Source organism: Acomys minous, assembly GCF_964271855.1.
Source record: "Acomys minous genome assembly, chromosome: 2".
Lineage (NCBI taxonomy): Eukaryota > Metazoa > Chordata > Mammalia > Rodentia > Muridae > Acomys > Acomys minous.
Genome location: NC_140484.1, coordinates 135,333,829 through 135,352,442, shown reverse-complemented (window position 1 = coordinate 135,352,442; position 18,614 = coordinate 135,333,829). Strand labels below are relative to the sequence as shown.

Below are 18,614 nucleotides of genomic sequence, written 5' to 3'. Positions count from 1 at the left end.
GGCATCTGAGTCTACATGGTACACACTCACACAAACACAGATGCATGCACACATGAATACACACACACACACACACACACACACACACACACACACACACACATGCTAAATCTTTAATACTTCATAAAAGGACTTTGCATGTCCTTTATTCACCTGACAGTGTGACAGAAGTTTCTATCCCTTCAGGTTGCAGGATTTTCCTGTATCTCTTCATCTGTCTTTTTCCCACAGCTTAAATCCTCATCACACTATTCCACACCAGGTCACCACCAAAGATTCTTTGGTGACAAAAAGCATTACTAAGCAGTTAATGGTCCATATTTTGGAAATAAGAACTTAACAAATTTGAGGTCTAGAGAGATGACTGATGTGCAAACACAAGGACGTAGTGTCAGCACTCCAGCATCCCTGTGGAAACCTGTTATGGTGGCACATATCTTTAACCTCAGCACTGAGAGAGGTCAAACTTAGGAAAATTCCTGGAGCTCACTGGGAAACCACTCTAGCCGAATTGGTGAGCACCAGTTTCAGAAAGAGACTACGTCTCAAAAAATAAGGCTGACCAAGAAAGACACCAGGCATTGACTTTTGGCCTCCATACACGTATGTGAAAACACAAATGAACATACACCTATGCACATGTGCCCACATCCATAAGGACACACAGAGACACACACATGTGCTTGCAAAATATTTAACATAAACACAAAGTTTGAAAACTAAATGTTGCTAGTGTATTCTGTAAACACTTATTTCTATGTAAGTAACTTCTGCTACATTTATGTGATTTTTCATATAAATTCTAATTTAGCATACTATTACTTAAATTTTTTATATATAGTTGGAGCTATTGTCTACATTAAAAGCTTGAGGCTTATTGTCCTCATAACAAGAAATAAAATGCTTCACAAATCTGCATATTGGATAACCTTTCTCTTTGAGATCATAATTTTATTTTAGAGTGTAGAAAGTAAGGTCAAGCTTTTCCATGTAACTCTCTTAACCTCAGCCATTTAAATGTCTATAGTTTATTTTTTCATGGCCATAGCTACCCTTTCTCTGATCTGCTTAGTTCTAACACCGTAAATAACAGGGTTAAGAGCAGGAGGAATGACAACATAAAAATTGGCAAGAAGAATATGTATGTATCTGGGAACATTTCGGCCAAACCGATGGGTCATAAAAGAGAAAAATGCTGGTGTATAAAAAGAAAGCATTACACAAACATGAGAGCCACAGGTGCTGAGCGCCTTTAGTCGAGCATCCCTAGAAGGTAGACGGAAGACAGCACGGAGGATTTGGACATAGGAGATTATAATTGCTACAATATCAAACACCAATATAGAGATGGCACACAGTCCATAGATGATGTTGACCTTGATGCTGGCACAGGACAGGCGGGCAATGCCCATGTGCTCACAGTATGTGTGTGGGATAACTTGATGTCCACAGAAGGGTAATCTCAGGATGAGCACAACAAAGGGGATTGCAATGGCTAATGGTCTCAGGAGGATGACCCAAGCAATGATGAATACTACCTTGTTTGTCAGCACCAGTGTGTAGTGAAGAGGATTACAGATGGCCACATAGCGATCGTAGGCCATTGCCAAAAGCACAGCTGACTCCATACCTGTGCACAGATGGATGAAGAACATCTGGATAACACAACCCTCAAATGATATCTGTTTCAGGTTGAGCCAGAAGATTCCAAGCATCTTGGGGATGGTGGACGTGGACAATCCAAGGTCAATAGATGACAGAATGACCAGGAAGTAGAACATGGGCTGATGGAGGCTATGTTCAGTCTGAATCACAAAAATAATTGTAATGTTTCCCAGTAGAGCAGTCAAATACACAACAAAAAATGGAAATCCAATCCATATGTGCACTTCCTCCAGCCCTGGAATTCCCAGAAGAAGAAAAAAGTAGGGATGGAATTGTGTGTGATTGGAAGAGACCATGGTTCTATTGTCTTTATGGCTGCTTATGCCATGCACCAGATGTCCTATTAACACACACCAGCTCTTCTTTCCCAAGGTCACTGAATTCCTGTAGAATTAGATAAAAATGTCTTTCCTAATGACAAAGCCCATCATAAATACTTAAGTTCATGCTGTTTTTATTTTACCTCAAAAAGTACTTTATTGCATCTCTTTGTACTTACATATATAAAAATTAAATGACTTTTTTTCAAGGACTAATAGATTATAAAGTCAAAGATCATATATTCATACACAAATCTGATCTTGTATCAGTATTTTCCTTTGGGAAGTTCTATACCTTAAAGAAACTTTAGAGGTAACAGTTGTTGAAATATCCAGACTTTGAAATAATTTGATGCATGTTTTATTTTTCTCTATCTTTGGGAATAAATAATATTGACTGATAGATAGTGTATGAAATGACTTAAAATTTTGAAACCTAATGGAGGGAGCCAATAAATAAATATATAAAATTATATAATCAACAGTAAGATAGTTTGTGTTTCAGCTAGAAAATATAAACTTTTTGGATATATTTTATATAGTTAAGGGAGTGTTAGCATTACATTTTTTGATAGAACATTGAAAATAGCAGAAGGGATAAAGGTGAAATTAGGCGCTTTGTTCATCACAGGTAGAAATTATTATTCTGAGTCCAAGCCTGACTTCAGATGAATATGTGAAAACTTAATTGAATCATTTTATGTTCCGTTTCCATTATCAAGGTAGAGGAGAAGATTTTAGTGCACAGGAAGATTCAAAATAATTATGTAGAGCGTGCCTTGCTGAATCAATGAAAGAAATTCCACTGTTTATGTATACATGTATATGCACACACACACACACACACACACATATATATATATATACTTATTTACATATGTAATCAATATCACTTCTATTTGACATCCTGGGACAAGAGCATCTGACATTAATTTTCTGTCTTGCCTCACCTCTGTGCTCAGCCACTCACCTTGATGAGTTTTCCTCAGTTTTCCCTTTTCTTTATTAGCTGACAAACTCGTTACACATTTGAACCTTTACACTCTACATGCCTCTCCAAATATCAAACTTCAAATATACAGGGGGAGGAAATCCCCCTCAGGAACAGTCATAGGGGAGGGGAATAAGGGGGAAATGGGAGGGAAGGAAGAATGGGAGGATACAAGGGATGGGATAACCATTGAGATGTAACAAGAATAAATTAATAAAGGAGAAAAAAAGTAAAAAACAAAAACAAAAAACAAAAAAAAAAACCAAATATTCCTGGCCCACCCAGTGATTTCTGCTTTCATTTCTATAACCAGGTTATGTTAAGCTCTTCAGTGTGCAAAACTTCATTTGTAGAAAAACTATATATCTCCTAACATTTTGATTTTTTTGCTTTTCCTAAATAGCCACATCCTATGTCTAATCACTGGAGTTCTTTCCACTGTCTACATCCCCTCACTCGGCTATGAGATCTGTCTATTTAAAACTCAGTTCATAACCTCCTCAAAATATCTCCTTGTAAATCCTCCAATTTCTTAGAAAATGTCATGAACTCTAATCATTTGAAGCCTCCATGCAAGACCACCTGAACTTTATGAGTTTTTCCTGTACCGTGTAATTTCTTTGTAGACTTCTTTTGTAGGCAAGTTAAATTGCACCTTTCTCATGTTATAACTGAGATATACACTGATTTCCTAGCTTCTTAGCATCTTTTCATCCTAATTAAATATAATGCTATTTACAATATAAAATAAGCAATGTGACTGTCTTTTACACAATTTTATTTAGCTGTATTCTGGTTCCTAGTTAATCCTGAAACTATAGTATTCTTTACCTATTTAGCATAATATTAGAGCACGTAGATATAACTCTTTATTCTCCCTGTCACTTTTTGCCTCTCTATTTTTGTCTCCTTCTCCCCCACCTCTCTCTCTCTCTCTCTCTCTCTCTCTCTCTCTCTCTCTCTCTCTCTCTCTCTCTCTCTCTCTCTCTCTCCCTCTGTCTCACACACACATCTGTCTTTTGTGGCCAAGCTTACGCTAATTTGAAAAATAAAATAAAAATTCTAAAAACTTTGACTATACCATTTCAGTCCATTGCTTTCCGATCATTTACACAGTGCACTGTAAAAACATAAGCTGGCTTCTTCTTGTAATTACTACTTGAATCTAATCCGCCTTTACTTTATTTCAATTAATAGATGCTATTTTTCTTTTCAGTACTCCAGAAATGTGATAGTCACTTACTTTGTGGAGTAATGCATAGTAAAGATTTGCTGTAATAAAATATAAGTGTAAACCATGAAATTATTATTAGTAGACACAATTTTGTAGATTAGATTCTTAGAACTTATACTTTTACAACTGAAATTGTATGTACACTGATTAGCAATGTTCCCTTTCTCTGCCTCTTGGGCCCCTGGCCACAGCCATTGTATTTATTGTATGCTTACATATGTTTAGTGACTTTTAGATATCCAATACATATGGGTCCTGCTTTACTTGTTCCTCCCAGACTGCCTACATGACCTAACATAATGAAACTCTGTTTATCTATATTGCGACATTATTTTTTGCCAATTGTGGGATTTCTTACTGTTTATATCTAAGTAGTATTCTATTTCACAATAGCATTCTGTTCTGTCACATTTCTTTTTATATGCTCCTGTTCCTGGGCATTTACTGTCCTTAAGCACTTTGGCTATAGTTTACATAACTGTGATATCAACAGGCCTGTAATGTTTATTCTATTAAAGATGCTATTTTGTGATTTGTGTATCAGTTAATTTTTTTATTCTTTTGAGAACTCAGGAATGATAGATCATATGTTACTTCTGGTTTATTTTTGAGGAGCACCTATAATATATTTTGTAATGGTCTGCAACATTTATTCAATCCTACAAATGAACCAGGGTTCTAGTTTATCTACATACACATGAATTGATATTCTTATTTTTATGTGGTCCTCCTAACAGTAGTAAGGTAATAGTCTAAATTTGATTGGCTTTTCTCCAAAACCAACGATCCTGGGTACTATGCCACATACCACTTAGCCACAATTTCATTCTCTTTACAAAAATATTTATTTAAAAATTTTTAAAATCAAATGTTATGGGTCTTAAATGTAGAGAATTCCCTTTATACTTTTGAAACTAGCCCGTAAAATGTATATAAAATGATATTGTAATATATTAAATAAATACCTTTGTATGTAATTTAAGTCCCTAATTTGGTTTTATACAAAATGAGTAAACTTAACACACATTTAAGTAATGAAACTATGAAGATAAACGCACTCTAAGTTTTATTCTTGGTAGTGTCTGATACACTTCTGAGGTTTAAACAATTTTCCAAATCATCACCAGTATTAGTTAAATGTTGTACCAGAAAACTTACAATATTTGTTCTATTTTATTTCTACAATCTTCATAAATATGATGCTTATGGAATATAGTGAAAAAGAAGTGAAGCTCAGGTGAGCCACAAAACCACTCTCTAACTTAGGAACTATCAGAATGTGGAACAGAGATTCAAAGACCATGATTGCAGCAATACACCATGTTGTTAAATATACATATTTAACAATTTTATCCAAAGGATATTTAGGAAATAACAACAAAAGCACTATCAGAGTAGTGTGTGCTGAAACTAAATTGTAGGGAGAGAATAAATATAATAGAAAATTGAATACAGGAGATGTTAGAAATACTAGGGGCACAAAGCTACAAAAGGAGAGGCAAACTGTACTTCCCACATATCACCAAAAACAACTATGTTGTTCATCATTTTCTCTCATATATATGCCTGCACTCTATTCTATTCCTTTATTCAAAGATTCCAATAGAAAATGGCAGAACTGGAAATTAATGTCATTACTAGCAGCTGGAAAGGGAGGTGATTCAGGATGGTAAAGAGGTATAAGGGTGATTATACATATAAAACTATTTAATGTTCTCTACCACAGTGAGGTGACTTTGGGTGACAATAATTGTTTCAAAATGATTAAAGGCAAAGATTTTAATTATATTCAGAAACAAGAACTGATCAACATGTGAAATGATGGTATTCCAATTATTTGAATCTGATCATTATACATCATTGACATGATGTGGCTCATAAATATGTATAATTATGTGTGTTAACTAACATAAATTTAAAGTAAGCATTTATTAAAATATTACAGTATGCAAAATGATAAGGTAATTAATGAAAAACACACAGAGACGTCACTGAACGTTGTAAAGATATGTGCACATACTCCCATATTGCTTACACAAATGTTTAATAACACGACTTCATCAAAGTAGACACTTCTGTATGGGAAATTGCTCACCTTGTTATATTTATGTCTCACAGACACTTTCCATGGCCAGTTAGCTTTCTTTTTTCACTTCTTTCCTGTCGCGTGTTTTATCCCCTCAAACTACAGCTCAGTAAATGGTCGCAATAAAACAACTCTTTAGGATAAAAGCCAGATTCTGAGCAAAGCTTTCTAGATGAACTAGTTCACCTGCCCAGGGTAGTTCCATCACCACCAATTCTAAATGAGCCAGGAGTTTTATAGGTAAGCATGGTCCTTAAAATAAAGCTCATAAACATCTGAACTCCCCAGGGACCAAAACCTCTCAGAGGCACTTGGAGATATGCTTTGTAAATATAAAATATAACATCACTGAAAATAAATGAGTCTGTCCTGAGTTTTAGATAAAGGACTAATGATTAACTAGTTGCCTTATCTCTAAGACACGCTCACATGCCCTCACTGCAAGGTAACTTTAGTTCTAGATTCTCTCTCATAGGCCCCAAAGACAGGTACTATTGGCTAAATCCCACAAATGCTTAATTTTATTCTTTCTCTGACCCCAATGCTAACCAAATTCAACTTTACATAGAATTATTACAAAATGAGACTCGACTATAATCCCACAAGTTTCCTAAAAGTTGAAGATTATATGTTAAAATATATTCAAACTCCTTAATATATTATATGTTTATATCTTAATTATATATTATGCATAAGCAAAGTCCCCAAACACAAATCTTAATTTTTTTCCTGTTTAAAATTAGCAGTAAGAGGCGGTGGTGGCGCACCCCTTTAATCCCAGCACTCGGGAGGCAGAGGCAGGCAGATCACTGTGAGTTCGAGGCCAGCCTGGTCTACAAAGTGAGTCCAGGACAGCCAAGGCTACACAGAGAAACTCTGTCTTGAAAAAAAAATTAGCGGTAAGATGGGGCTTCTAAATTTACTATGAAAAGATAAATGCCTAGGAATAGAAATATTAGGCACAGGAAAATAACTGTGAACCAAAGTTTAATTCCCATACTGCCTGTTTAATGCATGTATGAATTAGGGTAAAAATTTTAAACTTTATATCAATTAATTATTATGCGTGACTTTTCCTTAAGGCATTTCATGATATAAGTAAGGAATGTCTAAATTTGTAAATGTTTGTTGATAATAATCTGAACTAGGATATAGAGTTTTGCAGAGATTTTAGTTACCATGAAGATGTTTCTTAGATCTTAGTAGGAATAGGTCTAACACCCTGTTATTTTCATAGATTCATTTATGTAGTGAGTGAAAAAATGAATTCAATAAACAGCCTCTTGAATATGAGTTTTAAACTTATGTAAAAGTCTTTCACTTGCTTGGTTAGAGATACTGCAAGATGTTTTATATTATTTGAGGCTATTCTGAAAAGTTATTGTTTTCCTGATTTCTTCCTCAGACCATTTGCCATTTGTATGTGTGAGGGCTACTGATTTTTGTGAGTTAATTTTGTTTTCAACTACTTTGTTGAAAGTGTTTATTAGCAGAAGGAGTTTCCTAGTGATTTTTTTTTTGACTCAGTCATGTAAACTATCATTTCACCTCAAAATAAAAATACTTTGATTTTCCCTTTTCCCATTTGTATCCCCTTGAACTTTTTCAGTTGTCTTATTGCTCAAGCTAAGACTTCAAGTACTCTATTGGATAGATATGGAGAGAGCGGTCAACCTTGTCTTCTTCTTGATTTTGATGGGTTTTGTGTCTCTCGCCTTTTAATTTGATGTTAGCTATGTGCTTGCTATAAACTGCCTTTGTTATGTTGAGTTATGTCCATTGTATCCATGATATCTCCAACACTTTTATCATAAGGAGTGTTGGAATATATCAAAAGCCTTACTGCATCTCATGACGGTAATGTGGTTTTGTCTTCAGTTAGTTCACATAGCGGATTACGTTTACCAATTTACGTATGTTTATCCCTGCATCTCTGGGGTGAAGCCTATTTAATCATGGTGGATGATAATTTTTATTTGTTCTTGGATTTAGCTGCAAGTATTTTACTGAATATTTTTGCATCTATGTTCATCAGGAAAATTGACCTATCATACTCTTTCTTTGTTGAGTCTCTGTATGGTTTGGGTATCAGGGAAACTGGGGCTTGTAAAATGAATTTGGAAATGTCTCTTTAGTTTTTATTTTATAAAATATTTTGAGGAATGTTGGCATTAAATCTTGTTTGATTAAGTCAAACAAGTTTTAATGCCACTTGTCCCTGGGCTATTTTGATTAGGAAACTTATAATGACTACTTCTACTTCATTCATCATTATAGGTCTGTTTAAGTTATTTATCTGATCTTGACTTAACTTCCTTAAGTACTTATATGAAGGCAATATAAAAGCAATTGTCAAAGAACGGCAGGGGAGATGGAGTACCAATTGGACATCTTTTGTCACCAGATGAATCTTCTAGTACTGAGATTGGGATACATCTATTTGACAACACCTAATGTGGTGGTGTAAATAAAAATGGTCCATAGGCTCATAGGGCGTAGCCCTATATTGAAAGGAGTAGTGGCATGGCCTTGATGGAGTAGATGTGGCTTTGTTGAACAAAGTGTGTCACTAGGAGGTGGGCGCACACGTCTCCCATTTTTCTTGTCATGCTAATAAAACTAAACTTCTGAAACTGCAAGCAAACCCAATTAAATGCTTCCCTTTATAAGAGTTGCCATAGTCATGGTGTCTCTTCTTCACAGAAATAGAGCATTGATTCAAACACCCATACAGCTCCTTGGAAATGGAGATGTGGAGTCAGTGCCTATATAAGCCTTCAGCCACCGGTTCCAATTCACAAACCCTTTATCAACAATGATGTGTTACCTGCAAGATATGCTGAGGCAATGGTAACACAAAACCTGTGGGAATAACCAAATAATAACTTATGTGAGTTAATGCCCACTCCACAAGAATGCAAAAAAAAAATGCACTGAATATAGACAAGGAACACTCAGATGTATTGACCTGCCTTAGGGTTCCTTGAGCTCTTAAAGGGGGACTAGGTGGAGACATCCAATTTAGGGCCATAAAGAAACAATGAGCATATACAGGGGGAGGTAATCCCCCTCAGGAACAGTCATAGGGGAGGGGAATAAGGGGAAAATGGGAGGGAGGGAAGAATGGGAGGATACAAGGGATGGGATAACCATTGAGATGTAACAAGAATAAATTAATAAAAGAAAAAGAAACATAAGTCAATGGAATGATTCTCAATGATATTCTGGTATATTCATCTATTGGTGCCAAGCCCAATTGTCAGCAGAGAGGCATCCTCCTGCAGCTGACGAGAGCAGGTGCAGAGACCCACAGCCACATGTTATGCAGAGCTCAGGGAACAGAGTAGAAGAGGGGAAGGAAAGATTGTAGGACGCAGAGGGTTTCAGAAGAGGAGAATATGGCCCATAGAATCAACTATGAAGGACTCATAGAGGTTCACAGAGACTGAAGCAGAAATGGCAGAGCATGAATGGGTCTGCACTTGGTCTCTGCATAAATGTTAAACTGCTAACTTGGTGTTCTTGTGGAACTCCTAAGAGTGGAAGTGGGGGTGTCTCTGACTCTTTCTCTTGCTCTTGGGGGTACTTTTCCTCCTACTCAGTTTCTTCATCCAGCCTTGATATAAGGCCTAATCTTACTGTGTGTCATCGTATTGTGTTCCATTGAAATTCCCTTAGAGGCTTGTTATTTTTTGAAGGAAAGGGAAGCAGAAGTGGACCTAGGAGAGAGGGAAGATTTGTAGGGGTGGTGTGAGGGTGCTGAAAGACTATGGTTCAGATGTATTGTATCAGAGAAGAATAAATAAAAACAAAAAAGAAAACAAAGTATAATGTTTTAGAGTTGGCTGTGCCATTTTGCAGTACCAAAGATAATGCAAAATTGTATTGTTTTTCTTCTCCCGAATTGGTGCCCAGTCTTCCAATGCATGAACACAGGTCTTACATTTGCTTAGACTATCACTGATTTCATTAAACTTTTCACATGTTTATCTTATGCACATTTGATAGAGTTTTACTTTAGTGTTTAATTTTAAAGTGATATTTTAAATGGTATTCATTTTTAAATGATATTTTTATTTATTTTCAAACATTTCATACATGTATATAATATGTTTTAGTCACATTTACATGCATTTCACAGGTTAAATTTGAGACTTCTAAACACCTCCCCATCTACTTTAAACTAATAACCCTCTGAGTTCAGTTAATCCCATCTGTATTCACATGAGTGTGGGCCATCCATTGTAGCATGGGGCTACCTACCATCAGCCATGTTTCCAAAGAAAACTGACTCTACTCCTTACAGCAGTCAGGAGCTGCTGATAGTTCCTCAGCAAAGGATGAGAGCCTTTGAGAGCCCCCTCCTTCATCAATTCTGGGTTTCCTTTTTAATTTTCATAGTTTTTCTGTTGATCAAGTGAACATAGTATATATATTTCGTTGTCTGAATCATAACCATTTGGACACTTTCAAACTCTCAAAATTATACAGGATAGGAAAGATTATAGATAAATTAAAATATTTATTCATGAATGTTTGTCTGTCCTGACTGAATTTGTCTCTTACTTATTAAAAGGCATAGATGAACTCTCCAGTTTTAATTAAGTTGAATCAGTTCAAGCAAAAAAAAAAACCTGTTTAAATTTATGTGCAAAATTTTAATGTAGATAAATTACCTATAGTCATGCTATAACTCTAGAGTAGTGGGAGAGGGAAGGCAAATACACTCTCTACTGATCTACAACTCTCCCTTTTAAAATGCTCAGTATTTAAAAAGAAATCATACTCTGTAGACTCATGAATATATCTGTGAATTGCCTGGCTTGTGTTATACTGGGAGCTCTCAATGAATAATTAAGAGCACAGATATTTGGTGCCTGTAGGCTTAGATTTTCTATACCTACTTTATTTAGGGCTCTTAAACACTTCAGCCTCACTTCTAAACCACAGATCAAAGGAAACGGAGAAATAATGTTAACAGTAACAGGGGGTTTTGGACTTGTTTGGACATAGTTCCTTGGACCAATATCACTCTGTGTTCTCAAGATATCATCAGTCCAAACAAATAATCTACACCAAAAAGTCACATTAATCCATAGCAGTGACAGAAGTCAGCAGAAACTGCAAGGCCAGCCCTCCTGAGTGTGGCAGCTGGTGAGCAGTGGGATCCTTGGACATCAGCACAGCCCAGAGAGCAGCTCAGACCAGGTACATCCTCATGGCCTTTGGCAGTGACATGGGCCAAAAACATTGGCACTGATCCCTCCTGTGGACATCACCATGACCTCAGGTGGCAGTGAGGGTACTTGTATCAGCCTGTTCTTCACCTCCCATGTGCCTCCAGTTCTGACTCTCTTCATAGTGCACAAATCCTTCTGTTTCTCTTTGTCTCACACATACTTGCTCATCAGCATGTGTTTCAATATTTTCCAGACTGCCCCTCATATCTTTGTCTTCCTCCTGTTCTACATCCTCACAATTTTTGTACACCCTTCATACACACACAGCAGACACTCGTGCATTGTTTTAAGTTTTAATTCATATGTATGCCTGCATGCCAGAAGAGGGCATTAGATTCCAGTATAGATGGTTGTGAGCCATTATGCGATCACTGGGAATTGAACTCGGGACCTCTGAAAGAGTGGACAGTGCTCTTAACCACTGAACCATCTCTCCACTGCCTCATGCATTCTTTAGAATGTGTTTATTAAGCTTTCCATTCAGCATAGCACTATGACAATCTTTACTGTTAATTATATTATCTATGAGATAGGCATGCATTTATACCTGAAATTATGAATAATGGCTATGTTCATTTAAATATCATTTTAATTTTTTTCATTCTATTTATTTATCAGAAGGGAGAGTGCTTTCTAGGAAATCTTCACTTAGTTTTTAGTGTCTTTGAAGGTGTACTTTATTCTTTTTTTTTCAAGATATATATTATTTTATTAATTTGTTCTTGTTACATCTCAATGGTTATCCCATCCCTTGTATCCTCTCATTCTTCCCTCGCTCCCATTTTCCCCTTATTCCCCTCCCCTATGACTGTTCCTGAGGGGGGTTACCTCCCCCTGTATATGCTCATAGGGTATCAAGTCTCTTTATTCTTAAGTACCAATTTTATACAAGGTACACAAGCTGTGTAATTTTTATTAGTTATTACTGACACCAGATATTCTCATACTTTCTAGCCCCAGATTCTAAGCAATGGATAGATTTTCAAACTTAATATTTTAATTGTTGGTAAATCTCCAAATTTTGTCTCAATAATTACATGCTTGCATATAACATGGCATATTATGTTTGAAAATTTCTAATCATATTGTTATTTTTGGAGTCACTATGAGTTCTAGGGCATATATTCGTATTAAGGCTGTTTTTCGTAAAAACACAAACTTACATTAAATAGTATTTTAATTATCTTTACACCTCTTAACTTATTGGAGAATGAGAGGTCATTATATTTTATGAAAACTTTTTTCCATCAGTGTGCCTCAAAAAAACACATAGATAGATGCCATTTTGTGAAATAATGCTGTTTATCTTCTCTCAATCTCAGCATATAGCTTAAGGATGGAGCACTTGCCTAGTGCTCTCACGAGTTCTCTAGATCCATGCGTGTGAATTAGGACCCCCCCCCCCCCCGCCTGTGTGCTATCATTGGTTACATTTCCAACTAATTCAGAAAGCCCATGGGGGAGTACTTAGTCCAAAATACTCTCAAAACTATACTTCTAATATAATATATGTATAAATCACTTACTTTAATTAACATTTCAGTTGCATTTCTTTTTGAGTATCACAAGAGGACTGTACCTTTCTATGTTCTCTTCTGGTTCAAACGTGTATGGTGAGAATTTTCCCTCCTGTGCGTTCTGTCTCTCTGGCAATGAAATATGTACCTGACTCAGTAAGATACTCTTTCCTAGGGCACTTGAGTTTAGCAGGTTATTCCAAGGAATGGAGAGAAATCTGCATTTTCCACATGATAATTTGGTGTGTGGCAACATATCGTCCACCTGACTGTCAACTTCCTGTCACTTTGAATCACTTTTAGTATTCTCCTTTTTCATATGAAATCATTTTGTTGTAATAAACTCACAAACATGCAGCTAGACTAGCGTATAAATTGGATTTTATCTTCTAAAATCCCCCTACATATTTTTCTCTGGAATGAATCACTGGGTGTGAACACAATGCCCGCTTGTGAGGTAGCATGAGTGAGAATAGATGGTCAGATTGTCAGTGAATTCACATTTTATGTTTTCTTCTTCTACAAATTTGAGATTATGCCTACTATATCCTCCTGCCACTTGTTTCTGTAGACTGCATTTTCTCATTGTCATTCAATCTATCTGCATCACTAATTGTATTTTTAATTGGATCTAAAAAACATACATTATTTACCTACTTACCTTGTGGCTATATGCAAAGTTCTAAGTCAGCATATCAAAAAAGCAGCAGAGCAACTCGACAGTTACAGGAGCCACATCTGAGAAATCCAAGTGACGTTTTCCACACCACTAGTTGTGATTTACTCTTTTCTTATACTATGCCTATCATGGCTTATATACCATGGTGTTACTATAGCTCTTGATTTTCATTTTTCTGATAACAAATTGTTAGAGAGTTGCATATCTTCCTTACAAAAGATTTAACGTCCTTTGATATTCTTAGCTGAGTTTGTTGTCTTTTTGTTGCTTTGTCCAAACCTACCTATGTATTAAAAAACAGCTATATGTTCAAACATATTAATGGCACACATTTTCACAGTAAGTAACAATTTGCTTTTTACATAGCATCACTTATAAATTTGTAGGGTGTTTTTGTTTTTTATTTAATGTTGTTTTTGTTTTTTAGTAAAATAGTAAAAATAAGATACAAACAAAAAAGTAGCACATCAAAATTGGACAAAATAAACAAGCAAAAGGGAAAACAAAATCTCAAGAAAACGCACTAAAAAGGGGAGATCTATGCATACTCAGATCTATTTCATACTCAGAAATGCCATAATAATACTAAACTGGAAACCATAATACATATGCAAACGGTCTGTAGGGTTAAAAAACAGAGAAGAGAAAGAAAATATCTAATAAAAAATAAAATAAATAACTAATAAGAGATTGGGGAAAAGAAGAAGAGCCCTTATATGACATAATGAGAAAAGGATCCGCCAAAGATACCATTGAATTCACTTGATATTGGCCACCTTTTATCCAGCAACAGCTGGACATCAGAGTAGTTTGTTTCTCCTGTTAGACCCTTTTGGAAAAAAAAAAACTAAATTTTCATTTGCAAGTGGTCCTCAATTAGAGATTGCTTCTGGGTTAGGGATGGGGCATGTGATCACTTCTCCTTTCAGCTCTAGGGCACCATCTGATGCAAACCTGTGCAGTCCCTGTGCTTGCTGCTTCAGTCTCCTAGAGTTCATTTGTCGATCGATCCCACTGACAAGGATCCGTGTTTTCTTAGATTCCTCCATTCCCTCTGGCTCTTACATTCTTTTGGCCTCTAGGTTCCTTGAGCTCTGAGGGGAGAGATTTTGAAGGCATTCCATTTAGTGCTGAATATTCCAAGGTCTCTCATATTCTCCATAATGTCTGGCTGTGTTCTCACTGTATAGCCCTAGATATCCTGAAATTAGCTTTTAGGGCAGGTTGGCCTTCAACTCAGAGAAACTCACCTGAAACTCCCTCTCAGGTACTGTAATTAAAGCTGTGTATACCATACTTGTGTGTTACTTTTAAAAAATGATACAGCCAATTTTATTTAAAACACAGGAAATATGATTCTTGAATATTTAGATAATATTTTTCTTAAATCCTGTTAATTAAGTCCAGACACTTTTAGGGTAACTGAAAATACCTAGTGTCTATGTTTGTAAGCACTGAGTATTAGTCAATTTAGTAATGACAGAAGATAGCAAAAAGGTATTTTTCATGTCAAGTGATGATGAACTTGCCATCTGGAAATTATTTCTAGTGCCTAAGTAGCCACTCTTTTTATATTTGATTATTCAGTTCTGTGTAAAATATCTTTTGTTAACAGAAAATCTGAAATTATAATAAAAAATTGCCTATGACTTGGAAGTTCTGGCATAATTATCTGTTTTGAATACAATGCAAAATGTTTGAAAAAAATGCCCAGATAATTACAATTAAGGTAGTTGAGTCTGAACTTTTATTTTGAGGTTATAATTCTCTCATGTTTGCAATGTTTCAGGCCTCAAATGCTGTTTTTAAAATTCTGTACATTAATTTTTTCTTATAAACAATCTCTACATATTTTGCATAGATGCTGGGCACATTTCACACTTGCTCACAAAGGTGGTAGCAGCAGAGTGAACGCATGTGGTGCCTACTGCTGTTGATGAAAAGTAAAACAGTTACATTTGTAAACTTAATGCCTATTGATAATCTCAGGCCAATTCAATGAATTAAAGTTACGCTTGAGAAAAACATAAAGAGGTTTCCTATTTTCATTTTTATCACAGAAAATCAAGGAAGCTGGAATCAGGTAATTATTTCCAAGTAGAATATTTTACAATTTTCAAATAGTCACAGAGTTTTATGTGTTCTCTGTATTAAAGACTAATGGGGTTAGTTCTCTCTCTCTCTCTCTCTCTCTCTCTCTCTCTCTCTCTCTCTCTCTCTCTCTCTCTCTCTCTCTCTCTCTCTCTCTCTCTCTCTCTCCTCTCTTCAGGAATGGAATCCAATAAGGAGAATAACATAACACTGACACTGAACTCTCAGGCAGAGGAATACATAAGGATTCCAGACCACCAAATATTCTCAATACCTGTTCCCGGTAATCACTATAGGATCTTCTTGTGTAATTATCTTGAGATAACAACCCAAACAGTGCTAAAACTGACTTCCTGGGTTACAGCTACAACTCTTAGAAAGATACGGACTGTTCTATTTTGAAGTGAAAGTAAGGACAACACGCTCACGGATCTGCTTGGTTCGCACACCGTAGATTACAGGGTTGAGGGCTGGCGGGATGACCACGTAGAGGTTAGCAACAAGAATATGCGCGTAAGGAGGGATTTTCTTGCCAAATCGGTGAGTGAGGAAGGAGAATAAGGAGGGCGTGTAGAAAACACACATGACCCCAACATGTGAGCCACATGTGCTCAAAGCTTTGAGCCGTGCATCTTTGGAAGGGAGGCAGAACACAGCACGGAGGATAAACGCATAGGAGATTCCAACCAGTATCACATCCAAAATAAGAAAAGAAGCTACAAAGAGACCATAAATGCCATTGACGCGAATGCTAGCACAAGCCAATTTGGCAATGCCCATGTGTTCACAGTAGGAGTGGGTGATAACCCGAGACTCACAAAAGGGCAGACGGTGGGTCAGGTACAGAATGGGCAACATGAGCAGGACTGGGCGCATCACGATACCCACACCAATGCCTACCAGCACCCGGGGGGTCAGAGTGGTTGTATAGTGGAGCGGTACACAAATAGCAGCATAGCGGTCAAATGCCATGGCCAGCAGGACCGCCGACTCCATTCCTGTAAAGGTGTGGATCAGAAACATCTGAGCTACACAGTTCCCAAAACCGATGTCGTGGGCACCAAACCAGAAAATCCCTAACATTCGAGGTACTGAGGATGTAGAGAGAGCTAGATCTATGGCTGATAAGATGGCCAGAAAGTAGAACATAGGGTCTCTCAGAGTTCGATCTGTCCAGATGATCCACAGGATTGTACTGTTTCCCAGCAACGCCATCAAGTAAACACAACAAAAAGGCATGGAAATCCATCCATGAGCATTCTCTAGTCCTGGAATGCCAACAAGGTAAAAGGTGTCTGGGTGGAAGGTGGAAAAGTTGGTGTAGATCATCTTGCCATGGACGAGAGAAGTGGCTGACCACCTCTGAAAGAAAAACTAGGATTTAATACGCTTAGCTTAAAATATCTCTATGAACATTTTTTTCTAATTTCATATAACTTGTATTACAGTATGTGGTCATCTGTATTTTATTGATAATTATTAATTTTTAATTTTGCTAGTTTATAAGTTAAGTGATATGTACATGTACATATAGGAAACATCACAGACCAATACATATTTGTTCCTATCTGTTCTCTCAAGCATCCACTACTGTCATGAAATATATTGCTTGTAGATTATGGAGAATGCTTGTCTTCATAAATTCACTGATTTGCAATCCTTTATGTTCAATCTGAAACATAAGTTGCACTGTGCAACTTGTTTTTGCTTCTGACCCAAGAACTAAAAGTTGCCCACTGTCCTTCTAGCTCTATGACCACCCCATCAACATCTTTTGTTCATTTTAGTGTTTTGTGTGGTGGTGGATTTTGGTTTTGGTTTTGGTTTGTTTTTGCTTATTTGTTAATCTGAGCATAATTTGACTATTCTTATGTCCCACAAAAATATTTTTCAATGGCGATACAATTCATACTCGAAATAGAACTATTTTTTAATTTTATTGTTTTTAAATTTTCCATATGTATATTCATCGTTCATAGTACTACTATATTACATAAGAAGACTTTCAATTGAGAGCTATTGTAAGCTGAGTATATTGTCCCAAAAGGCCCCCCTATTCCCTCTTCCTTTCTCACTCTACCCCTCTCACTAATCTCTTTGCTTTTGTTTAATTCCTTTGTTATGGGTGCCAAAACACGAGTCCAAAATCAAACACATGCCTGGACTGAGACTCCTCAGATGGAAGGGGCAACATTTGTAACAGTTTCCTCTCTAAGGTTTCAAACGTTAGTTTACTATTTCACAAAAGCCTCAAACAAAACCTGAAGTTTAACTTCAAATATATGAAGTTTGTTTTTATATTGTAGTCACAGTCCTCTTTCTGTGATAAAACACAGATAAGTACATCAAAATGATCACAGAATATCAGACACAATCACTGCACACAGAATCTGCACATATGTAAGCATATATGTGTTATTAGGCACATGGAATAACATAATATCTAGTGGGTTCTTAAAACTTATTTTTCAGTGTCAACAATGATACATACTTAGAGAATTATTCCCCTAATGAAGACTTGTGTTTCCGCAAATAATCTTCCTGCTGTTATTCACATATGCCCACACAGAGTTGAGCCTAAAGTAACAGCACAAACCTGTGAGCCATGGCAGCTCAGAATCATCTCATCCATGGGAGGAAATACATATCACGGTTGTAGTCAGTCTAACAAAATGCCCACATACTCAACATTTTGTGAAATTCAAAGAAATAGACCAGGATACCCTACAGTTTTTCCCTTCACTGCTTATGGGAAGAAAGATTAGTTCAAATGAAGACATCTGAGAGAAGC

General features: G+C 36.4%; 2 protein-coding genes across 2 annotated transcripts; both read right to left on the bottom strand.

Annotated features, from left to right (window-relative positions):
- Positions 1–1,028: 1,028 nt before the first annotated feature.
- Positions 1,029–1,961, bottom strand: LOC311578464 (olfactory receptor 52E1-like; the record flags this gene model as incomplete). Its single annotated transcript, XM_084748306.1, has 1 exon — positions 1,029–1,961. One exon carries the CDS (start codon positions 1,959–1,961, stop codon positions 1,029–1,031), a length of 933 nt encoding a protein of 310 aa, XP_084604432.1.
- Positions 1,962–16,216: 14,255 nt separating this feature from the next.
- On the bottom strand, positions 16,217–17,152 carry LOC311581386 (olfactory receptor 52J3-like; the record flags this gene model as incomplete). Its single annotated transcript, XM_084753555.1, has 1 exon — positions 16,217–17,152. One exon carries the CDS (start codon positions 17,150–17,152, stop codon positions 16,217–16,219), a length of 936 nt encoding a protein of 311 aa, XP_084609681.1.
- Between the last annotated feature and the right edge of the window lie 1,462 nt (positions 17,153–18,614).